Source organism: Castor canadensis, chromosome 7 (assembly GCF_047511655.1).
Source record: "Castor canadensis chromosome 7, mCasCan1.hap1v2, whole genome shotgun sequence".
NCBI classification, from domain to species: domain Eukaryota; kingdom Metazoa; phylum Chordata; class Mammalia; order Rodentia; family Castoridae; genus Castor; species Castor canadensis.
Genome location: NC_133392.1, coordinates 54,511,257 through 54,537,337, shown reverse-complemented (window position 1 = coordinate 54,537,337; position 26,081 = coordinate 54,511,257). Strand labels below are relative to the sequence as shown.

General features: G+C 35.0%; 1 protein-coding gene and 2 pseudogenes across 8 annotated transcripts in view; 1 reads left to right on the top strand and 2 right to left on the bottom strand.

Annotated features, from left to right (window-relative positions):
- LOC109690453 (fatty acid-binding protein 5 pseudogene) overlaps positions 1-9,217 on the bottom strand; it is a 33,850-nt pseudogene extending 24,633 nt beyond the window's left edge.
- Jmjd1c (jumonji domain containing 1C) overlaps positions 1-26,081 on the top strand; it is a 236,249-nt gene that overhangs the window by 140,174 nt on the left and 69,994 nt on the right. For 4 of the 8 annotated variants that reach the window (XM_020169780.2, XM_020169783.2, XM_074078968.1 and 1 more), the window contains exon 3: positions 18,804-18,917. Coding sequence is in view for 1 of the 8 variants with exons in the window: in XM_074078968.1 (XP_073935069.1) it covers positions 18,804-18,917 (114 nt within the window). In the remaining 7 variants the exon portion in view is untranslated. Of the gene's footprint in view, positions 1-13,739; positions 14,809-15,875; positions 15,996-18,803; positions 18,918-26,081 lie in introns of those variants that run through there. The other 4 variants (XM_074078973.1, XM_074078970.1, XM_074078972.1 and 1 more) reach the window with 2 other exon arrangements.
- Positions 13,791-13,894, bottom strand: LOC141425367 (small nucleolar RNA SNORA51; annotated as a pseudogene).

Sequence of the window (26,081 nt, the reverse complement as noted above, 5' to 3'; positions counted from 1 at the left end):
CCTCTGACAGAGTTTTTTCCTAATAGTGGCAGGAATGATTTTGCTTTTCATGAAAGCCAAATTACTTGATATATGGGTGTTTATATACAATGTGAACTCGTATTTATAAGTTAAATTCTGCTGCAGTGAAGTTCCAAGAAATTGTGCAATTTATAAGCACCTGCTATGCAAGGGAAAAGCCCTGTTCAAACCCTGGTCCCACCAAAAAAAAAAAAAAATTGTTGAAGGAATAAAATTTCCTAATCCTTTTTTAGCATCAAAAGCTGCCCAGCAGGTTTTACCACATACTAAACTAATGTGTACCTGTAGTGGTGCAGTGGGAGGTATGTATTGCACCACACTTAAGTACTAGTTGTTTGGAACCTAAACAGGAGATTTAAGGTTTACTCTTGTTAAATTTCATTATATAAGAACAGTTACAGATGATCCCCAACTTAGAATGATTCAAACTCAAGAGGGTAAACAAACACTGTACAGTGTACTGTGATGCCAGTATTTTTTGTAAAATACAGGTATTCAATAAAGTAATGAGATATTCAACATTTTATTGTAAAAAACTTTGTATTCTGTGACTTTGCCCAACTATAGCCTAAAGTATATGTTCTGAGCACATTTAAGGAAGGCTAATGGGCTTATTGTTTAAGCTGAGGAGCATCTATATTGTTTTGTTATCCAGATTTCATGCAAAACCAAATACTGATAAATTTTATTTCCAGTCATATAATACCAAGTACAGTGGGTATAACATTATAGGTGCTTTACAAATGTTTACTAACTAAATGAATAATTAATGACCCTGAAGTAGTAATTCCTGAAACTTGGTTACTACTACCAAGAGTTTTATGCTTTATATTTCAAAATTAGTAAATTGACTATATTCATTGAATTTAATAACTTTTAAGTGTATTCTCTAGGTATCAAAAATAGGACACTTAACTTTAGTGTCATAAAAACAAATTGGTCCAGGCAAGGTGGCTCACATCTTTAATCCCAGGTACTTCTAGGTGGAGATCATGAAGATTTGTATTCAAGGCCAACCCATGCAATAAGTTAGCAAGACCCCCATCTCAACAAACAAGCCAGGCCCTATAATCCCATCTATGAGGGAGTCATAGGTAGGCTGATCAAGCAAGGTCCCAGGCTGGCTCCAGCAAAATGGCCCATGTGCAAAATAGCCTAAAACAAAAGGCCTGGAGGTGTTGCTCAAATGATAAGAGTGCTTGCCTAACAAGCTTGAGGCTCTAGGTTCTAACCCTAGTACTGCTTTAAAAACAAACAAACAAACAAACAAACAAACAAAAAGAGGGTCTGGAGGATTAGATCAAGTGGTAGAGCACCTGCCTAACAATTGCAATGTCTTGAGTTCAAACTCAGGTATTCCCAAAAAGAGAAAAGAAAAATTGGACCTGGGATGTAACTCAGTAGTAGAATGCATGCTTAGCATGAATGAGACTCTAGGTTTGATCCCCACTATAGTAAAAAAATAAATGAAATATTGAAGGCATTATACTAAGTGAAATAAGCCTAACAAAGAAAGACAAATAGAATATGATCTCACTTATATGTAGAATCTAAAAACATTGAACTTACAGAAATAATACAGATTAGTGGTTGCAGGGAGTAGGGAAGATGGATAGATGTTGATCAAAGTATATAGGCTTCCAGTTGAGATGAGGAAGTGTTTACAAATCTAATATACACCATAACTATAGTTAACAATACTATAGACTGTGGTTGAAATTTGCTAAGAGAATAGATCTTAAATAATTCTTGGGGAGGTAGGGTAGGAATTAGGATTCCTGTAGGAAAATTTCATGCTGAGAGTAAAGATGGGTCCCCTGCCAGATCCTTGATGCCAGAATAAAGACTCATCTCTCAGAAGAAAGACTATCTACATATGCATATTTCTGAGTTTTTGTTTCATCTTTTCTGTAAATTGTGACACAGCCATGAGCAAGGAAGAGACAGATTGAGTTCTTAATGAGTTCTGGAAATTGTGCCCAGAGCCAGACCTTGTGGCTGGGTTCTGGTAACATTCTAATTAAACACACACAAATAGTAGGTGAGGTTAATAAATGTATTAACTACCTCGATTGTGGTAATCACGTCATAATGATCATGTTGTATACCTTAAATTAATACAGTTATGTCAATTATACTTCTTTAAAGCAGGAAGAGAGAAAATGAAAAAATTAAAATATTTGCTTCAGTTGATAATATGTATTTGAAAAGTCTGTGTTGTAATTTTAAGGCTCCATCTCTTTGGGCCACAGTCTTGAGCCAACTCATTCTGGTTCATAGTTCATGTGACCTGGAAAATTTTTTTGCTGCTTCATAGACAATTTAAATCAGCTTCGAAATCTTGTGTTGAATGATTAACTGCGCTCTGGGTCTTCTTCTCTTGAGGAACTTCCTCTTTGTTCTCAGTATCTGTAGAGAGTAGGGATTAACAATAATTACATCCTCTTTTTTTTTTTTTTTTTTTTAACATCAAGAGGAAACTACCTTTCAGTTTTTAGTATTTACTATTTGGCCTTATGTTCCCTCTTGCCATGTTATTTGGGAGAGTAGCATTGCTACTTTCCCAGCTTACTGCCTTAGGTGCTTGATATTTTTAGGAAGCAGGCAGATCTTTAAGTAGGTATCTCTCTGCATAGTATCCAAGAGATTCTTTGCTACTTTTAGGTTTTTCCTGTTTAAAAACCTGTTGTATAAAATTGAGTTAAAGACCTCTACCTGGGTTAAAACCCACACTGAAAAGTGGCTTGCTTTCCAATGAAGGTATTGGCAAACTACTTAAAGATTTGTGTGGTTACTGAGAAATTATATTGTTAAGTGAATAAAGTGACAAAACCTGATCTGTCATGAGGATGTCTTAGCCCCTGACTGGGATGCTGTGCCCCCCTCTTGGTCTTAACCAGGATTCATGGTCCTCTGAAGCAATGGTTCCCCAACTGACCAAACCTCAGAAGTAACCAGAGAGCTGGGAGGTGGAGGGTGGGGGTGTGTTTGGTGGTGGTGGTGTTGATAAGGGTAAGGCTTAGAAATATATTATTAGAAGGTTCTCCAGATGATCTTAGAAATTGGTGGTGTTGATAAGGGTAAGGCTTAGAAATATATTATTAGAAGGTTCTCCAGATGATCTTAGAAATTCCTGAAATTGTGTGATGCAAAAATATTAAGTATTTTGTATCATTGAGGGATTTGTAACTTATCAGATTCTCAGAGTTCCTTCCTTCCTTCCTCCCTCCCTCCCTCCTTTCCTCCCCCTTCCCTCCTTGAGACATTTCCCACTAGTTTTTAAATTTTTTTCCCACTCATCAAATGGTGTTTGATTCCATGAAGTTTTATGAATATTTGATATAAGCAACCAATTCTCAAAATTTGATAGCCTCAGAATTACTCAAAAACTTGTTAAAGTGCAGAGTTTTGTACCCCACATCCAAAAATTCTGATTCTGTAAGCCTATCCTGGGCCCAGAATTTGCATTTTTAACTAGTTCCTTGGTATTGCTGATCCTACTAAACAGGCCTTGATTAACACCACACTATACCTTCATCGTCAATCTCTGGAAGCACCATATACCTTTCAGGATTCTTCACCAGGGCTAGAAGCTTGAATCAAGCATGCAAGCATGAAGTCCTGAGTTCAAACCCCATTATTGCCGTCCCCCCCCAAAAAAAGGATTTTCATCAATTAATAACAGTAATAAATATATTGAATCATAACAAAGCTGATGCTATTTTAAGAAGGTAAACAGCTTTCTTTCTGACAAAAGAAGTGGCAAACCAGGTACCAATGACTCCTGCCTGTAATCTTAGCTACTTGGGGGAGGCGGGTGGCTGAGATCAGGAGGATTGTTCTTTGAGGCTAGACTGGGCAAATAGTTCATGAGACTCCATTTGCACAATAACCAAAGCAAAATGAACTGGAGGTGTGGTTCAAGTGGTAGAGTGCCTATTTTGCAAGTCAAAGCCTAAATTCAAACTCTAGTTCCCATCAAAGAGGCAAAATTCCATGGGCATTTTAAAAATTGACCTTACTAACAAACCTGGTTCATGAACCATTGTTTCTCTTTGTAGCATTTGGCTTTACTTCTGTCAGAGTAGGGAAAAAAACAATGCTTATTTCCTGCATAGCAAGCTTGAGGACCTGGGTTCGATCCTTAACACTATAAAAACAAAACAAAATGAAGCAAACAAAAGAACCAAACTGAGTAGTATGTGGCTGTAGCCCCAGCTACTTAGGAGGCTGAGACAGGATAGTCACTTGAGCCCAGGAGTTTGAGGCCAGTCTGGGCAAAAAATGAGGGTGGGGATAGGGGGGCAAAATGCTTTTTTCCATGACTACTTTAAATGGTTTCATTTTGTTTTTATATACTAAATTTTTTAACTTTTAAAATATGTTCATGTTCTCCCTGATCAAGTAAAATAACAGCGTAAAATTAATACAAAATATAGTTTGACCTAAATGTGATAGGAACCAGGAAAGATGACTCTGAGAATGCCTGAAATAAGGAGAACTGGTTACATTAAAAAACTTAGAGGGGCCAGGGGCATAGCTCCAGTAATAGAGCATCTGCCTAGCAAGCACCATGCCCTGGGTTTGAGCTCCAGTACCAGCCCTAATTCCCCCCAAAACCAACCTTAGAAAGCAGGTGGTAAAGATGTAAATGCAGGGATGCTTTCAAGTCTTTTAGGAGAAAACAACTGTTACCAGGTTATAAAATACTGCTAAATCCATAGGAGTCCCAAAATCAAGTTATTTGTCCAAACTACTTACAGGCTATCTAAATCTTTGAAGGAAACCAGGACTCTGGAAGAAGTCTTTATGATCCATGTAGAGTCTGTGAAACTTTTCTCTCTCTACACAAAAATATTCTTAAAGGTTCTGTGAGTTATTAATGGGCCTCAACTCTTGCCTTTTCCAGTTAGTCCTGGGAACCTGGTGGGAGATGTTTTCAGTGAAACAGAAACTGACACAAATTAGGAAAATTTAGGACTTCAGGGCCATGTTTAAAGGAAATGTATTAAATTTTTATTAGTATTCAATTTTTTTTCTTTGTTTTCTCTGTACTTTTTGTTTTGGTGGGACTGTGGTTTGAACTCAGGGCTTTGTGCTTGCAAAGCAGGCATTTTACTGCTTGAGCCACACTTCAGTTCATTTTGATCTGGTTTTTTGAAGATGGGGTCTCTCAAATTATTTGCCTGGGCTGGCTTTGAACTGTGATCTTCCTAATCTCAGCCTCCCAAGCAACGAGGATTATAGTTGTGAGCCACCAGTGCCTGGCTTCCCTGTACTTTTTTTTTTTGGTAATAAAGCTTCCTATTGTTGTTCATCATGTTAAAAGGGAAGTAAAGGCAATTTTTAACTGAATCATATTTGGCTTGTAATCAAAAGAAAACACTTCAGTACTAAAGTCTTTATTATTATTATTATTTTCTTTTTTTGGTGGTACTGGGGTTTGAACTCGGGACTTGGTAGGCAGGCACACACTTGAGCTACTCCACCATCCCTAAAGTTTTGATTTACGTGAAAAAACTATTTTTCATTATATAGTCTCCTTTTCTTTGGTATTTTGGTATTTCATGGTTGTCACAGTATTGTTGAAGCTTTGGTATTTTATAATCTAAATATTATTGAGCATAAGTGATCAGTATCACCTAAAGTATTATTTTTCAAATAGCTACTGTTTCATACTATGTAATGGCAATAGTGAATCCCCTTTGTTGAAAAATTCAGCTTCCAGATTATTGCTGACATCATCAGAGTTTTTAAGAATAAGAGATAATGGGAAAATAATCATAGAGCCTTATTGACTTCTACTGCACAAGAAACAGATGTTTGCCAGATGGACGTGAAAAATAAAAGTAAATAAATAGATTTCTTATTCAAATTTCTAAGGGTACAAATAATTAAAAGATTAGGAAATTTTGGAAAATACATTTAAATATTACTGTTATTGAGAAAGGCATGAAATCGATATATGCAAATATAATGACAAATGTCCTACTGTGAGAATGGTATGCTTGACAGGAATCAAGACAGTTTATCTTCAGTTTCTTCTGTGATTTTATGAGTATTATCATTTTTAACATATGCTTTGCATTTGTGGTAAGTTTGATTTAAAATTGTGTACTTATTATCTCCACAAAATTATTTTTATTTCTTCATCATTGAGAGATAAAGGTGGATCTCAGAGATCCTATGCCATACAAGCCTTCCATGTAGTTTTGTTTCTGTTAAGTGAAACAGCCTCCTTGGTTAACTTACTCTATTTTGAAAAGGGAGATGTTACATTTTACTTTCAATTCTTCCACCTTATCTGATTAATATATGAGCAGTAGTGCTTCTCTTCTGCTCACATATACATATACATATATATATATACATATATATATGTATATGTATATAGCAGTGTATGTGAAAATTTTGGCTTAATCATGTTTATATGTTCCTCTTAAGCATTAAGTAGTTCTAAGAAGCTGAGTGTGCTAGTGATTGATGCCTATAAATCCTAGCTACTGAGGAGGCAGAGATAAGGAGGATCTCAGTTCAAAATGAGACCCTGTCTGGGAAAAACCCATCACAAAAAAAGGGCTGACTGGGTGGTTCAAGGTGTAAGAGCGCCTGCCTAGCAAGCATGTGACACTGAGTTCAAACCCTAGTGCTGCTAAAAAAAATAAAGAAAGAAAAAAAGAAAAGTAGTTTGACAAAGACAATATTTGAATCTTAGAATTGGAAAGAATCTTTAATATCATATAGACCATTCCCTGCCAAAGCCAGAAATGTAATCCTTCAGTGATAGACTGACGAGTTTTCACCCAGATTCTTCTTTATTGTTTTTAGTTACAGGAAGCTTACTACTTATGTAGGTCTGCCTTGGTTAGGTAGGACTTAATTATTAGAAGTTTGTTAATTCTTTGTTAGGATCTAGAATTGGCCTTCCTGTAAATTTTACTTTATAAGATTCTTTTCTATCATTACCATACCTTTTAAATAATTGTGCATAATTAATTTTTGCCTCTCACTACATCTCTAGGCAAAACATTCTCCATCCTTTCAAATGATATTAGTATTCCATAATTTTATTTTTTATTTTTTGTGGGATTGGGATTTGAACTCGGGGCTTCACACTTGCAAAGCAGGTACTTGAGCCACACCTCCAGTCAGTTCTATTGTGGTTAATTTTGGAGATGGGGTCTTGTGAATTATTTGCCCATGTTGGCCTTGAACCGCAATCCTTCTGATCTCAGCCCCCCTAGTAGTTAGGATTATAGGCACCTGTCTATTATTCCACAATTTTTAAACATCTTTGACATATCTTACTTTATAATTGTTCTTTTTATGTTATGCCCCAAATTCAACAAGATATTTACAGATTAAATGACCAATGTTAAATGTTTCTTCTAGGTACTTTCTGTGTTTATTAGTAAATTCAAAATTTGATTTTTGCCCCCTTTTAAATACATAACATGTTGGCTTATTATTCAAACCCTCCAAGATTCTTTGACAATTTATGGGAAACTAGGACTCCTTTATATTCTACTTATGTAGTTGTATCACCTACCCCACCTCCCCTGGGGATCGAACAACGTCAGCCAGGCGTGCATACCTCCCCCACCCCCCCACACATACCCATTCTCTCTTCCCGCCCTCCCTTTTGCTTTTAATTTGTTTTTCAGATAGGATCTCCTGCTTTTGCTGGCCAGTCTCAGACCTCCACCTCCGTGGGTAGCTGAGACCACAGATATGTACCGTGTACTTGGATTTTTTTAACCTAAAGATAGAATATAACTTTATTATTGAGAACATAATTTTCTTTATTATTTTAAAATCTAGGTCTTGGTTATGTTTTTTTCTTAAGGTATATTTTAAATCATTTCATCATTTTTAACTTGGAAATTAAAACAACTTTCAAGTGATAGTGTGTGTAAGATCACAATGATGAAGGAATTGCACATCATAGGTCAATAGCAATACTACTCAATACTCTTAACTGGTTGCAAATACATATAGAACTATCATCTAACCCATATTTTGTTGATTTGCCTTTTGGAGGTTGTCTTGATAAAATTTTTGTTTAAGTTAGGTTCCCAACATTTAACCTAGTTTCATATCTTACTAACTAGGTAAGTAAGATATTTAAAGGCAAATTTGTTCTTAGTGATCACTGTGTATTTAAATTTTTCATTATACTAATTATCCATTTCAGAATATAGTTGAAGTTCAGTTTTACTAGTGTACACTTCCTAAATTGTCCCATTCATCTTTTTTTTAATATTAATAGATACCTATCTATAATATCTTGGTAATGCCAAAGACTGTGGATAATGACTTTAAGCTTATACCTACTAATTTAGTACTCTTTTTTTGTTGGGGGGAAGGTGTTTCTGGGGATCAAACGCTGGGACTGAGAATGATAGGCATGCACTTTACTAAGGGCTATGCCTCCAGCCCTTAACTTCGAGTATATAGCTTTCATGTAACAAAATTAAATGTTTTCCTTTTCTTCCACCTTATTAGTATTTCATCTTTCCTAAAGTTCTTTTTCTGTTCATAACTTTACCACTTCCTCACATAAGTTCTTTTTCTAATTCTACTTATTTCTGTTCTGAGAGGTGATAGTAATGTTAGTGATGAAGAACATTAAAAATAGTATGAATTCATTATGTCATACTTCTTTTCCTCAGTACTTTATGACATAGCAATTTCTTCTAGATGAGTTTCATTTTTCTCCATTTAAAGTTCAAAGTTTAAAGTTTTATCCAGCAGATGGCAAAACATTTTGCTCTTTGCCACTCTCTGCCAATAAGCATGAAAAACAATATACTTTCACACTACCTTATAATGTAAAAATTAGTTATGAATTAGGCCTTAGTCCCAGGGTTGCCATGAAAAAGATTTTTGATAAGAAAAGTCAAATTCTCCAAATGTTCATTTCTTCATATGTAAAAATTAGGTTATGTCAGTCCTTTTTTTTTAAATTGGTGAGATTGGGGTTTGAATTTAGGGCTTCATGCCTATACAATTCCAGTCAAATTAGGTTAAACTCTTAAGTTATATTTCCATTTTAACATCTGTTTTTATTTAATTTTCACATTTTTTTGTTTTTTACTGTGACTTGAAGATCTACCTATATCTTACAGTAAACTTGGATTCTTACCTGGGTCACTTTGGGAACTTTGTAACTGCTCATTGGTGATTGTATCTTCATGCTCTAGTGTCATGCTGTTGGATTCATTGGCTCATTGCAGTTTCTAGTACAGCTAGTTCTTTATACTTTTTTTTTTCTTGATGGTACTGGGGTTTTAACTCAGGGCATTGTGCTTGCAAAGCAGACTCTGTATCTGCTTTGCAAGGTATGGCTTGAGCCACACCTCCGTCTAGTCCATTTTGCTCTGGTTATTTTGGAGATGGAGTATCAAGAGGTATTTTCAGGGTTTGGCCTCGAACCTCCCAAATACAGGGTTATAGGCATGAGTCGCTGGTACCTGGCTTGTTTGAGAACTTCCTTGATTAATTTTACTTGTATTTCCATATGAACACTAGTATTTGTCTGGTTCCAAAATATCACTTGTATTTTTATCAAAGTCATATAAAATGTAAAATAACTTAGGGAAAATGGCATAAAGCATAAAGAAAAAATTAACTATTTATTGTATATATGAACAATTGAAGCAGTTAAGCATGATCACTACTATATTAGTGACTTTTGAGATACCTACTTAATACTAATCAAATTTACCCCATAGTAGGTGGCTCATGCCTGTAATCCTAGCTATTCAGGAGGCAGAGATCTGGAGGATCATGGTTTGAAGCCAACCTGGGCAAATAGTCCGAGATACCCTGTCTTGAAAAAACCATCAAAAAAAGGGTTGTTGGAGTGGCTCAAGATAGAAGCCCTGAGTTCAAGCCCTAGTACCACATACGAAGCCCTGAGTTCAAGCCCTAGTACCACATACACACATAACAAAATACTACTCAAATTTGGCTTTATATGGCAATGGGATATAAATTTGACGATGTAAATGATAGTATAAAATTCAGGCTAGGCCTGAAATGTAATCCTGGCTACTTGGGAGGCCTACTTGTTTGAGGTCATCCTGGGCAAATAGTTCCTGAGACCTGATCTTGAAAATACCCAACCCAAGAAAAGGCTGGAGGAGTGGCTGAAGCAGTAGAGAGCAAGCATAGCAAGCATGAGTTCAAGCCCCAGTACTTCCTAAATACATACATACATACATACTCATATACATACTATTAGAGTAGGGATTTGGTTTTCTTTTCCTCACCATTGTATACTAAAAGCCAGCCACATAAAAACATATAAAAGGCATCCCATACATACTTGGTTGAATGAGTGTGCTATATGTTTGTGGGAGGAAGTCCATATCATTTAGAAATATTTGTTGGACTTAGTCTGCTAAAGATAGGAAATTATGCTGCACAGCCTTTGTATTGCATGGAAAATCTTTATAGATTCATTAATGTGAAAAAGTTAACCATTTGGATATTATGGATGGAGGAATTTTATCCTTGATTATACACTTTTGTAAATTTATAGAAAAATACGGCATATTGAAACTTTTTTTCTGAATCTAGTCAACCTTCATATGAGACCATATTAAACTGAGATCCTCTTGCTTCTGTTCATCCTCTTTTCCTAAAACCCATAGGTCAAAAAAGTATTTATAATGCTAGGTCATTGAATATAGAAGAGGTTCAATCCCTGGCACCACAAAAAATGAGAAAGTTTTTTGTTTGTTGTTTTTGTGGGATTTTTATGTCCTTATAATTGCAGAAATCCATTGGGTTTTTTTTTCTCCATATGCTTAAAGACGAAATTTACTTCTGTGCCCCAAGATAGATGTAACCAAAATGGCTATTTAACTCTTAAGTGTACATGTAAGGTTCTCACATTATTGGAAGGGACAGATTTTCCTAAGTAAAGCCAGACAGTGCTGCCTTCCTTTTAGCCTTTGTTTACTTTCTCACCTCTGTTGATTTATTCGGCTTGTAACCTAGAAACCAGCTAAAAAGGAAGGAAGTCAGAGATGTGTATTTCTGGGCAGTAACTATAGTAGTTTCCTCTTCCCCTAGCCTGGTTTAGCAGCCAGAAAAGGCCTTTATCAAACCCCACCTCCCAACCAACAAAATAAAAGAAAAAGAAATTAGTAGTAACACTTCGCTTTCCTTCCCTCATCTAGTAAGGGAGATATAAGTCATAATAACAAAGGACTAAAATGTACTCTCCCTCAATTACACTTTTGACTGTCTGAAATGTTGGCTCTACCATCCCTAATGAGTTGTGAGAGTAAGAGAGAATTAAGGAGACAGTATAATACCTAGTAACTTATATTTCAAACCAAGCTTTATATATCATTGTTTCACTATTTTTGTTTGTTAAAAATTTACCAGATTACCAGACCAAACTTACATTAATAAGTTTACAAAAATGTTGGCTCAGCTCAATTGAAGTATTTAAAAGGTATTCATTGTTAGCAACTAGTTGCACCTTCATTTGCATCTAAATCAACTCTAGTATTTATTTTTTTGGCAGCACAGGCTTTTGAACTCAGGGACTCATGCTTGCTAGGCAGGTATTCTTACTGCTGGAGCCCCTCTGCCAGCAGTGTGATGGGTTTTTTCCAGGAGATAGGGTCTTTCAAACTACTTGCCCTAGTCTGGCTTCAGACAGCAGCCCTCCTGACCCTTACCTTCTGAGTAGCTATAGGCATGAGCCACCAGCATCTGGCCTTTTTAAAAAATTTTATTTATTTATTTTTGGCAGTACTGGGGTTTGAACTCAAAGGCTCATGGCTTGCTAGTCAGGTACTCTATCACTTGAGCCACTCCACCAGCCCTGACGTTAATTACTTGGATTTTATTTTATTTTTTAGAAAATTATAAGTTCTACTTTACTAGAAATGTATGACTTCTGTGAAATTGGATTGTTAGCTAAATGTAGTTTTTTTTTGACGGTGGGGGACACTGGGATTTGAACTCAGGGCTTCATACTTGCAAAGCAGATAATATACCAGTCTACCACTTGAGCTGTGCTTCCAGTCTATTTGGGTCTTGTTATTTTGGAGTTAGGGGTCTCACTAAGTAATTGCCCAGGCTGGGCCTTGAACCTAAATCCTCCCCAAGTACCTAGGATTACAGGTGTGAGCCACTGGCGCCTGACGATTCCATTTTGTTGATGTGATAGTACTTGAGCAAAATATCATATATAATCAAACCTGAGTTTATGTTACAAAATTATAAATTGAATCTTGTGAAATATTACATTTATTCTCTTATGTACAATAAATTGTAGGAATGTAGTATAAAATATGATACTTAAATTATGATAACTGTGTTGGGTGCTGTTGATCACATCTGTAATCTTAGATGCTAAGGAGGCAGAGATCAGGAGGATTGCATTTAGAAACCAGCCCCAGGCACATAGTTCAGAGACCCTATCTTGAAAATATCCAATACTGAAAAGGCCTTGTGGAGTGGCTCAAGTGGTAGAACTCCTGCTTAGCAAGTGTGAGACTGAGTTCAAAGCTCAGTACCGCAAAAAAAAAAAAAAAAAAAAAAAAAAACTATGATAGCTGTATCCAAGCATTTGATGTTTTGTTGTTTGAGATGTAGAAAAAGGCTGCCATATTTGTCCACTGGTTTTCTTGATAATTTATGGCATGGTGAGTTCCTTTATTTCCATATATGTTTATCTCTTAAGTGATTATAAATGAGTTATGAGAATGGTATGTGTAATTTAGTACTCACTTGACAGCATTATTAAACATATTTTGTCCTAAAGTTGTATTTTAGCACTATCGTGTTCTGTAAAATAAAATGTTTTATTTAGTACCAACCATGCTCTATAAAGACATATTTTATTCCCGTCCTTAGAATAACCATTGCCCTATCCCTTTTCATCCTTAAAACAAGATTTTTATAAGGCCATCATATACTGTGTTGAAAATACCTTATTTTTAATAGTTAGTCTCTTTTTTTTGGCAGCAGTAGTGTTTGAACTCACGCTTGCTAAGCAGGCTCTCTACCACTTGAGTCATTCTGCCAGCCCTTGTTATGTTGGGTATTTACAAGATAGAGTCTCTTGAACTATTTGCCCTGGCTGGCCTTGAACCTTGATCCTCCTGATCTTGGCCTCCCAAGTAGTTTAGGATTACAGGCCTGAGCCACTAGCAACCAACTGACGTGTAATTTTATATTTTAATATCTACATTAAAAAATTAAAAAGCAGGATTAAGTTTATATATTTTATTTAACTAATTTATCCAAAATATTTCAAAATTAAATGATAATAAATTTGAAAGATCTTATGTGCATTTCAATGTGTATTTTATAAATACAACAAACATCTCAATTCGGACTAGGTACACTTCAGGTGCTTAAATTGTTACTTATGGTTAGTCACTACCATATTAGACAATGTAATTTGAGTTTAGGTGCATGTTAAAAGATTATATTAAATACTTCAAAAAGAAAGATATTTTATGCTTTCAAATTCTAGGTCTTTGTCTCGATTAAGTTGAAAATGAAAATATTTTAACAGTATTTTTAAACCTGCCAAAATAAGTATTACCCATTTATTTTTCTTTTGAGTAAAATGCTTGTTTGTTACTTTTCATTTGATTTCACTTAAACTGCTACACCAGTTTTTAGTTGATTTTTTTTCCTGAGTTTTATATTTTTAAGGCAAAATAATTAAACTTAAAAAAAAAAATCCTTTGCTTGAAAACACACTGAAGTTATCCCCTCCTCCTGCCCCAATCCCATTTCTCCCCATTCACACTTCATAGCAGGCACAGGGCCTGCACTGAGGTGTATATGGGGTAGGTTTACTTTGTTTCCTCTTTCTATCCAGTTAGGACAGGCCGAAAGTATTTTTTATGGTTTAAAGTTATGTTTTATTTTTTGCCAGCTTGAGCTGTTTATATATTGTTTGTCTTTGGCACTTTCTCACCTTGGTAAATCTGTAAAGCAAAAACTTTGTGTTTGCATTTGCTTTATAAAGGAGACAGTAAACTTGAGCTCTAGGTCTCGCCACTAGTCTTGTCTTTGTTGTTAAAATTATGAGCCAGTCTCTATGGCCGCAGCCAAATGAGTAATCATCAGTAATGTGACTCGTGCTGGAAGTGACTCCATCAGCACCTGTGACGGGGGATTAGTTACAGTTTACAGAGCACCGCCTCTTCCCCTCTCTCAGTGTGCCCTAAGCCAAGTACTCCTCATTTCGGCGTCTGCACTGTTCGAGGCTACTGCAGTGTTTCCACGCAGACTGAGTACAGTGGGAAAGGCTTTCTCTAGCTAATGGATGGCTGTTCTCTTTATTTGGAGTATCTTACTGGTTATGTAAGCGACCTCGGGAGAAATTATCCTGACCCAGATCGGAGGATGCAGTAGTGCTTCAGCTGCAGGATTTCTTAGTCGTTAACACCACAGTGCTGATGACAAAGAGCGAGTTGTAATCCTCATCATTGCCAGGGTTGAGCCGGAGCAGACAGAAAATCGTCATTTGCTCGTCGAAGACTTGTTAGGTTACAGCCTCTGCTTCGTTCTGTGGTCTTTGCTTTTCTTCCTCTACAATGACGCCGCTGCAAGGGAGCCCAGAAATGCTTGGTTTGAAAGCCATTTGCCTGTGATTTTTTAAGACTAAAGAAGTATTTACACTAGATAAAAAAAGAAATACTGCTCAACAACAAAATGAAATGTCAGCTATACCTATTGACCTTTAAAGCCTTGGCTTGGATTTCTGAGATTTAAAGATACTTTAAAATTCTCAAGAACAAAGTACGGTTTGTATTTTTCTGCTTCCTTTTTCTTTTGTCTTAATTTACATTTGGTTTTGTTTCTCAGCTTTAGATATTGAGGTCACTGCCTTTTATAGTTCTAGCCTCAGCGTTGTTAGTTTTAAGATTTTTTTAAAAACTATTTTGTAAACCTCCTTCTAAGGTTTGTAATAATTGAACACTAAAAAGATTAATTTTTAAAACTAGAGTTTGTTTAAAGTGTGGCAGAAGTGTTTTAGACTATGTTTCAAGGGAAGTAATGATACTTGTTTTGTGATGAGGTTTCTTTTTTTTTTTTAATACTGTATTCCCTTCCCCACCCCCAACTTTGTTTTCTAACAGTATCTGTTTTTCAATAGACCTGCTTGGGTGGGAATTTGGACTTTGTTCTTTCAAGTAGCTCCAGTTTTTTTTTTTCTGGTAAGCTAAACCTTGATTTATAAAATGCGGCCTAGATTGTTTTTTTGCTTCAGTATTTACCTTTGTGGAGATTTATATCAGTATTTTGTAGTCAGTGAGCCTGATTTTTTTTACTTAGAAAAGGAATTGTTAAATGTTAACTGGAGATTGTTAGAAACTCAGACTGCAGACAGAAACTCCATGAATTTCCTGTTAAGTGTTAAATGGTGAGCTTTAACATGGTTTGTTCGAGCAGCTGAGTTGTATTTGAGAGCTGTAGCTGATTTATTTAAAAAATGTTTTTTGGAGAGGGCTCATCGGTTTGCCTCTTCCTCATGTGAATGGAATGTGGTGCTGCTTGGAGTCCCAAACAGGGTACAGTTGTTCTAAGCATTCTTCCTATAGCGTGGTTAGGCCCTACTGGAAATGCAGGCTCTCAACTATATTTATTTTGGCTTTAGACAATTTTTAAAGTATGGCTAACAGTGACAAATGACCTCAAAAGAACTCTTAATCCATTAACAAAATTGAAAAAGTGGCTTTTTTTCCTAATTAAATACTCAATTTTAATTTACTATTGGATTTTCAGAGAATTAAGTCTTTAGTGACTAGAGCCATATTATACTGTGACTTTGATCTGATGGTAGCTAACTCATTGCTTCCCCTTAGGCTGTGGAAGTTCCTCACAGAATATCTTTAGTCTTGAATTAGTTATGCATGAGTTCTAGTGTCTTCACATTCCAGTGCACCTACAGCGGTGAAACATTTACTTCACATTCATCATAAAAGGTATAGGTCCTTTTGCTTTTATTTAAATATGTACATGTTTAATTTAAAAATAGTGTTAGACTTAGGTACAAAAATTAACAATGATTACATTGCCAGCTTGCCACTTTAAAATAAGAGTGTATTTTTTTAACTACATTATTTCATGTTATTTGCCTTTAGTTTTTCCTTGAAGTAGGGATTGGTCACATATATTCAGTTTGGGCACTTAACACATACTGAAATATTTCTTTAACAAGTACTATAAACAATTCTGAGTACTTGATAGAAACTTATTTATAGTTTAATTGTACATCTTAATTTGCAATTCATGGCCTTTTTATTTCTTATTTAAGAAGTAGAATATACTTTGGACCTCCATTTGTAAGTTATAATTATTCATGTATCAGAAATAGATACTGTTTTTAAGAGTACTCAGATTCAATTAGTGTAAGCTTAGTTGTTTTGTTTTTGTTTCTTATATTTTTGGTAGCCAAATTGAGAAATTCTTAAAACTTGAGAAATTCTTTATTTTTAACCTATAAATTATACTTTTTTCCTTCTAGCAGAAAATAATTCAAATTGTAAGTTAGTTTGTTAAAATTACACTAAAACTGACCTACCTTGAAAAAGGAGAGCTTTTCTTTGGAAGAATGCTTTTCATATTATAATATGACTAAGTCTCATAGGAAATGCAAACCACCTGTACTATTTGCTTAAGAAAAGAGGTACTTAAGAATGGAGAAGTTTTCTTCTGTGTCAAATCCTACTAAATTGAATTGTTTCTTTAGCCACATAGTATCTTTTTGTGCGCCTTTTTGTTAACCTTTGTTGGTTGACCTGACATAATACTGTTTGAAAAGAAATAGAACATTTGATAATGTCCAAAGATTAAAAGTCCTCTTGAGAAAGTGCCAGTGTTTTCTAGTTTACTGAAAACTAAACTGACAAGTATAACATGAAAAACGATATTTCTTAGTAGAGATTTTACCTACATTACTTTTCAAGTTACATGTTTCATGTCAGTTGCTGGACTTTTTAAAAGTATAAATAAATAAACAATCTTAGATTCTTAAAACTTTTGTCACTTCCTAGGTTTAAAAAAACAATGAATAGGATTTTATGAGATAGTAACTTTAGAAATCCAGTCCCAACACATAGAAAATACTAGATGACAATAACAGGAGATAGCTAAATGATGTGGGGAAATACAATCTGTTTTGGAAATACAATTTCTTTTTTAAAATGTAATTGCTTACCCAAATAAAATATTTCTGATAACTAGGTAGTCCCTAAAAGGTTAACCCACGACATAGGAGATTACTGTGATTACATTTTCTAAATACGAGCTTTGAAAATAAGGGGCTACTATATATCTGGGGTTTTAGGAGGGTGTTCTGGGGATTGAACCCAGGGCCTGTGCATGCTACTAATCACACATACTCTTATCACTGAGCTCTACCTGCCCTGAGAATATTTTCCATGTTATTTCAGTTAGGGAAGAAGATGTTATGTATTTATATATTCATTCTATGAGTGTAGAAAGAAGGCATGCTTAAAATGTTTATTTTCACATGTTTTTACCTTACAAAAACGGCTACAGATTGCAGTAAATGGACTTGAAAATCCTTTTAGGAATTTCTTAAATACACACATTAACTCCTTAGGAGTAATTTCAAACTAAAGATCCTGATTTTTTTCCCGCAGAGTCTGTTTACTACTTGTGATTAACAAGATTTCTTTTTAAAGGTATAATTTGAGAAGAGGTAAAAACACCATAGTTTTAGAACTCTTGGGGATTTTTACTGTCTTGTGTCAAAAGCTTTGTTTTGTATCCATATAGTCACTTAAGTTACCTTGTAGTAAGGAACCTTTTTATTTTTTATTATTTTTCACGGTACTGGAGTTTGAACTCAGGGCTGCATGCATGCTAGGCAAACAGACACTCTGCTGCTTGAGCCATACTTCCAGCCCAAGGAAGCTTTCTTAAGTTATATAGTTAATTCCATTTTCCAAACTTTGACCCTGATGGTAAAGCCAGTGCTTTTTTGAGGATGGTGAAATTTTGTTTTCATTTGCAAGCGTTTAGAACAGTACCATGGATATCAGTACATTTGTTTTTTTATTCACGCTTCCTCTATTATGAAAGGGAGGATGATAGTCATTAGAAAGTACTTTCATGTTGTTCTTATTTCCTGCCTCTTAACTCTTCTTTCTCCCTCCTTCCTATACCTATACACCTACCACTACCCCAAAATATGAATAAAATACTTTGTTAAAGATGAGTCTTTAAAAAGAATCACATGACCTTGAATTCATTTTTTGAAAGTACTGGTTATTGAGAGAAATTCTGCTGCTGATAGGCTTTGTGTAGTACTTTGTACTGACCTAGTACTTTTCTCTATACTGTTCACACTGAAGTGACTGGATTTTTATTTGTGCTTGGGGCAGGAGTGGGGACAGGCAGTTAAAATCCCACTTCAATGAATGAGCTAGAAAAGAAATTAAAATCATAAGTACTCTTATAAAATAAGAGTAATACTTATACAGTATTAGTCCATGTTTTCAGTTGCAATTTCTTTTTTAATATTAAACAGGAATTCATAAATACGCATATTTGATTATCCCATTTAAAAAATGAAAAAGTCTAATGTATTATAGATTTTCACAAGCTCCTTAGAGTTAATACTTTATGACTTTATAATTAACAAAAATATCCTATTGATAAAAGGATTACTTTAGATTATACATTTGTAATAGTTGACATTAATACATTGTATTTATGCATTCACAACCAAGAAAATAGCCATTAAAATTACTTTTTTTTGACAGACTTTCAAGCCGCTGGTTGAGAAAAGTATACCCAGTTCAATCACTGCAGTAGAGTTCCTTATAGATAAACAACTGGATTTTTTAACTGAAGATAGTGCCTTTCAGCCCTACCAGGTAAGAAATTTTAGATTACTTTAAAATTAAGGATTCATTAAACTTTATTCACATTCATATATTCTTTTTAAGTATTTAATTTCAGCTAACATTTTAGGTGTACAAAGAGCTCTGTATGTTCAATTTTTTTTTTTTTTTTTTGGTAGTATTAGAGTTTGAATTCAGAGCTTCCTGCTTGCCAGGCAGGCGCAGTACCATTTCAGCCACACCCCCAGTCTTATCCAGTAAATTTTAATTATAACAAATGATTCATCTGTTCATTTACTGAGACCCTATTGTGAACCAGAAAACGTTGTCTTTAGTTAAGGTTATAAAAGTGAACACAGCAGTCTTTGACATTACAAATGTTAGAAAATAACTGTTTAGACATTAGTGTAAATTACATTGTCTCCAACTCTGAAGGTAAAGGATTGAAGTCATTGTAATTGAGATTCTCATGTTCATATATGTACACATATCATTTTATAATGTAATAGCAGTTTCACCTCCTCTTTCCTCCTGTCCCCCAAAACCTTTGGTGCTGGGATTGAACCCAGGCCTCCAATATTCTAAACAAGTGCTCTGCCACTGAGCCCTAACCCTCATTTCCTTTTTAAAAGGGGATTTTTCCTTTAGATTGTCATTAATTCAATAGTTTAAAATATGACATAGACATTATCGGAAAATATTTCCTATTAAACTATTAGATTTAAATTATGTGAAGAAACTCATTAAAAGTAGTAAATTAGCTTGGTGTGGTGGTGCATACCTGTGGATGTTGAGGCAGGAGGATCTCTTTGGGGACCAGCCTAGGCTGCGTGCATAGGAAGACCCTGTCTCAAATAAATAAACATGTAAATAAAAACACAAAGGTTATTATTAACCCTAATCTTTTTCCTTTTTTAATTTCAGTTTCTTAGTTTTTAAGAAACTAAGGTTGAAGGAAAAACATAACAGTTTTCTTTCTATATTTGGATTTTTAGATTCAATTTAATCTATATATTTTGCATTGTTTTTTCCTTCAGTTTTTAACATACTAATGCTGTACTTTGAAGGAAAACATGAAGAAACTAGTTTAATTTTTTTTTTCCCCCTAAGGAGTGGAAAGTTACTATTTCCATTTTCATTTTAGACTAGTTACTGTTTTTCAAAAAAAAAAAAATGTGTATGTTTGTGTATTTTATATATTTATGAGTGTCATTGTTTCCTTGGGGGGAAAAATAATTTACTGTGCTAGTAAATTTATTAAATGTATTGTGCTAATAAATTTATTATTTATTTACAATACTTAGGGAATTAGAGTAATTGTATTAGGTTTACCAATTTTTAGTGTAAATGCTAGTTTTCTCATTTGAAATCTACATAAATGTACATTTGTTTTTTCCCATTATTTTTATTTTTTAAAACGGCCTAGGTTTTGTTTTTTTGGGCTGTTATCTTTTCTAAAAATTCACAATAAATTCCAGTTTAATAGTGGAAGTATCAGAGCTTTCCCCTGGGGTTTTATTTTTTTGTGAGTACCATGTATACAGGTTACTATAGGCGATACTACTTTTAATTTGTAAAAGTCATTTAGAATATATTCAAATAGGTAGATCTAGGTGAATTCAAAAGTACCTTACAGCGCTTAATGTTTTAATTCTATACTTAGCACTTTGGAAATTTTAATTTGGATCTGATTTAGGGAAATGAAGTAGTTATGCAGAAATTACTTTCAAAAATAAACTCTTCCCAGGTTTCTAAAACTACAGATTTTTTTTTTAAAGTTACAATAATTGGAACAATGTGCTAACACAATTCTTTTTCCCCCTAGCATTTTAAAGCTATTTGATTCTGATAATTTTTTCTTTTCGTTAAAAATAAAGGCACAGGAACTGAAGTCTTAGGTGGTTTGGTGACTTGTATAGTATTTATTCATAAGTTATTTAGACTGTTGCCTGGTATATAAATGCAAGTTGACTTCTGGCCTAGAGGCTGTTTGACCTTGACCATTTCTCTTTCCGTGGTGGTGGAGATTGAACTCAGGACAAGTGCTGTACATTGTAGCTACACCCACATCCTCGTACTTGACATTTTAATCACTTTTGATCCCTCACATGTTTATTCAGCATAATTAGCATAAGAGCACTTGATTCTTAAAACTTGTAAATTTTGGTAATTTACTAGTGCTTTTCTATATACACTTTCATATTTAGACTTTTTTTTTTGCAGCACTGAGGCTTGAACTCAGGGCCTGTGCCTTGAGCCACTCCATCAGACTCCCCCCTCCCCCCCCACACCACCTTTATTTATTGATTGATTGATTGAGTGAGTGAGTGAGTGAGTGAGTGAAGGTTTTTCAATATAGGGTCTCATGAACCTCTGTCCGGGCTGGCTTCATTCATGGATCCTCCTGATCTGTGCCTCCCCAGTAGCTAGGATTACAGGCATGAACCACAGGAGCCTAAACTTTTTTTTTAATAAGATTAAAATACCAAAATATTTTCCCCAGCCAGGCACAAATGTGGCTCATGCTTATAATCCTAGCTACCTGGCAGAACAGAGATCAGGAGGATCTGGGTTTGTGGCTAGCCTGGCCAAATAGTTCCACAGACCCTATCTTCAACAGTAGCCAACACAAAAAAGGGGTGGCAGAGTGACTTATGTGCACCTGCCTGGCAAGTATGAGGTGCTGAGTTCAAGCCCCAGTTACACACACACGCACACATGCACATTTTTTTCCCTCTAGTTTTATAAATGGTAGATATACCTGTTTTATCCTATTGGTGGTACTTGGATTTGGTCTTGGGGCTTAGTGCTTGCTAGGTAGGTGCTCGACATCTTGAAACATGCCTCTAGCCTTTTTTTTTTTTTTTGGTGGGACTGGGGTTTGAACTTAGGGCTTCATGCTTTCAAAGCTCGCACTCTAACTTGAACTACACCTCCAGTCCATTTTTCTCTGGTTATTTTGAAGATGGGGTCTTGGAACTGTTTCCACAGACTGGCCTCCAGCTGTGATCCTCCACCTCTCAGCCTCTCAAATAGCTATGATTATAGGCATGAGTCACAGGCACCATTTTAGCATTTCGAATGGCCATTTACTGCAGGACTCTAGGTCCAGTTTTTCAAATTTATTTAAATTAATTTGTGAAATAACAGACATTCTAAGGGAAAAAAAGTTTAGAGTCCATGTAATTAGAGTGGCTTTATTCTAGAATGTTTTTCTCTAACCAGTTTTCCAAGCACTACATTAAATTCCTTGGCATCTTAAACATGGCAACTTTTATTGGCATAGATTTTGTAAATACTGCCTTGACCTATCTCAATTTTAGAGGTAACCCTGTGTAAAGTCAAAGGGAGTTTGGGAACACTTGAACAAACTTTTGTAATTCATTGCTCTATTTTTTCCTCACTTTAAATTTCATGAGGCAAGTTTCATGATGCAGGTTTCTTTTAACTCAGTTTGCTAGTAATGCTTTATAAACTTTTTGGGTAGCAGAAAGGGAAATTTTTTCTTTAGAAATGGACTTTTTGTATATAATTTTTAGTCAAGAGTGACGAGTACTTAACTTTTATTTAAAAATTTCCCAGAAATAACGCTTTGCTGTCAGTCTAATTAAATGTCTTTGAAATGAGAATTTCTATGTACCACCTTTCTCCATGAGTTCTCAACATCTTATTCTGTAGCAGTATGTTCCCTTTAGTTTCCTTGACAGTTGTACAGACTTTTAGAATGATAACATTGTGTAAGAAAATGACAAGGAAATAGAGAGTGAAGATTAATAATACAAATCCTTTTACTTTTAGGGCATTGTTTTTTATCTGAACTGTGTCCGGGCATTGACTATCAGGTGGCAGGTATTAAATTATTTGATCTAGTCAGATTTTCAGATGACTTGTAGTTGGGTATCCCAAGGTGCAACCATTATAGATTATAGTTTTAAATATTTTAGAAAGAATGTTGACAGGAGATCAAAATTGAACCAATATCTTAGTATAAAGAATGCATATTAATTATGTCTCTGAAGCAATGTGCTATGGTATTGTGTTTTTTCCTTATATGCATACAGATGAGTTTCTGCTTCCTTTTTTTAGTTTTCCTGATCATGCCTAGTTGCAGTTAACTTTCTTTGAAAGGGGTGGAGGGACAGGGAGAGGAAGTAGGAGAGAACAGGAACTCTGCAGATTCTACTGGTTATTTTAGCTGGCTGGGAAGGAGGGGAAAATTATTGCTTTTTTTGTTTGGTTATTTGTTTCTTTGAGCTTTTTGAGTCAGGATCTTACTATATCACCCAGTCTGGCCTTGAATTCACCATGTATCCCAAGCTGGCCTTGAACTTTCAATCCTCCTGTTCTCAGTTGGTTTTATAGGCATGTACCACCGTTTTTGGTTTAAATTATTGCTTCTTACAGATGCTTTTTATAGTTTTCTGTTTGTTTAGTTTGTTTTTGTTGTTACTATAATAGTATCATTTCAGAATGTGATTACAGAGGTTTGAAAAGCTTTCATTAAATTTGATTGCACATTTGACCAAATTTAAATAAGACTGATAAATAGAGCATTCAACTTTTAGCATGATTTTGAAATCAGCTTGTCTTGAGTTTGGCTACTGGCCATGTGCACACCTGCAGTTTTCAGATTTGTTGCTTCATACAGGATATAAAAGAGATTGTTTCTTTCCTGAAAGTTATATATGATTCATATCAATTAATCTGCTTTGTTAGTTCATTATTTTTTAGGGATCACAATCTTCTAAATGTAAAAAAAATCAGACAAATGACACCAGTAGTTAAAAGCATTAGAGATTTGATGAATGTGCTTGTCCATTATTATACCCTATTTTTATGCATTATATAATAAAATTTATTGTAGTACCGAGGTGTTTTCTCTGGAGCAAGAATCATCCTAATACTGAGGAGTGATTAGTTTTGAAGGCATGGGTAAAAGTGAGATGCCAAATTTAGAGATAAAACGATTATTACCACAATTTCTGTCGTTGTAGAATGTAGGCATTGAACTACTTTACTGAAGACTAGATAAAATACTGTTGTGCCATGAATTCCTAGTTGCAGGAAAAGGGGAATGGGTGGGGCTAGCAAAAATATTTGGCGCTTGGGCTAAAGATGGCTTAAAGACTTGAATAGTGAGAGTCTTAAATTATCTAGTAAATGAAGGAGCCTGAATTGTGTTGAACCTGTATAGATGTAATTTATGTAGCCCTTCAGTGATAAAAGTTGTTTTCTCAGGGCTTCACACATGCCAGTCAAGCAGTCTACCTGTTTGCTATATATCCCTCTCCTCCCCCCAACCCAATTTGGATCCATTTCTATCCATAATTATTCTATCATTGATCTTAAAAATATATTGGCTGGGGTTTTAGAATATCCTTAAGGCTAATTGTTGCTTAGTTACTAAAAATAGCTCAGTGATTGTCTAGGATTAGTTAGCAGTAGTTTAGAGAGTGGAATGTAGTACTTGTGTTGTGGTTGTCTTATGGAGTTTGGGATTTTTTCACAACCAGGACAAGAAAATGCAAGTGAACTAAAATTTAGCCTTCAGTTAGCCAAGGTGATAAATTAACTGGTGGTTTGGTTGTAACTAGCTAACTGTTACACTTTCTTGAATTAAGAATTTGACACAAATGGTCCAATGATAGGTAGAAAATCATCTTGATAATTTGCTTATAACCAGATCTGTTCCTCAGGTACTATGACATTGCTCATAGTTTTCAGAAAGATATAAAAAGCATTTCGTGTTACTATTGCTTTAGAGGGTTGAGGAAATGACTTGAGTTTTTCAAATTTTTCTTTACCTTCACTCCAGTTTATAGCACAGATAAATATATCACTTCAGAGCATTTTAATATAAACATTCCTCCCTGGTAATGGGTAGTTGACCTGATACAGACAGTACTTACTCATTTACTTATGTGGCAGAGAGGTTAGAGCCCTCAGTGTTCAACTGACTGTTGACTCAGGGCCTTCATGTTGAGCCACTCCACCAGCCCTATTTTTGAGATAGGGTCTCAAGAACTATTTACCCAGGCTGGCTTCAAACCACAATCCTCCTGATATCTGCCTCCTGAGTAGCCAGGATTATAGGCGTGAGCCACTGGAGCCTGGCTGAAAGGATTCTTTAAATAGAAAATTTAAGCTTAGATTCACCTTCTTGTTTTCTTATACTTAAAAAAATTGAAACGTATGGGTTTTAGAAACTTCCAGATGTACTTCATTTAACAGTCCTCTCCTTTTTCTTTCCGTCCCTCCATCCCTCACTGGATTACTTCCCTCCCAGTGTTGGGATTATAAGCATACCCTGCCATTTAGGGCTTGAAAGAGTTTATACAGTACATAGTAAAAGCTTAACACCGGCGGCTCACATTTGTAATCCTTGCTACTTGGGAAGCTGAGATCAGGAGGATCAATGTTCAAGGCCAGTCCAGGCAAATAGTTCATGAGACCCTATCTCTAAAATATCCAGAGCAAAATGGACTGGAGCTGTGGCTCAAGTGGTAGAGCAGGAGCTAAAACTTGAGTGGTGGAAGTGAAAAGTAAAGGGACTAATGTAGATATTTGGCAGGAGGGACATTTATCTTACAGCAGAATATTATTGGCCTAGCTAGAGAAGAGTTTGGTTTTGAGTAGTAGATTTCACACTAGATACATAAAGTAGGATCAGATTAAAGAGGAAAAAGATTAAGTACAGTTAGCAAGAGAGTATCAAAATAACACATATAAACAGTGGTGTGCTGGTTGTTTATTGTAAATAATCAGCTAATTGATTAGATTTTCACTTAAGAGTCTTCTGTCTTAGAGATTCAGTCTAGCTTAACTGTTAAATGCAAGAATTTTGATGTCAGTTCTGGTGATTTCAAATCCGAGCTTTGCCATTTTCTACCTATGTGACATTAGGAAAATCTAAATTAAAAAATAAGTAAATGCTTTTTAATCTATAAAAGAAGGATACCATCTGCCTTTGGGTTGTTAAGAAGATTAAATGAAATGATTTACTAAGCACCTCATCACAATCTAGAAACTGCTCAGTAGAAGGTAGTTGTTATTTCCCCTTTTTTGTAGATAGTTTGTTAAACCTTTTTGGTGATAGTTTGTAATTCTTTTTTCTACATTCATAAATTCTTTGGATATTTTTTCTCCCCTGTCTGCCTCTCAAACTTTTGTTAATCTATCCTATATATCTTCCCTAGA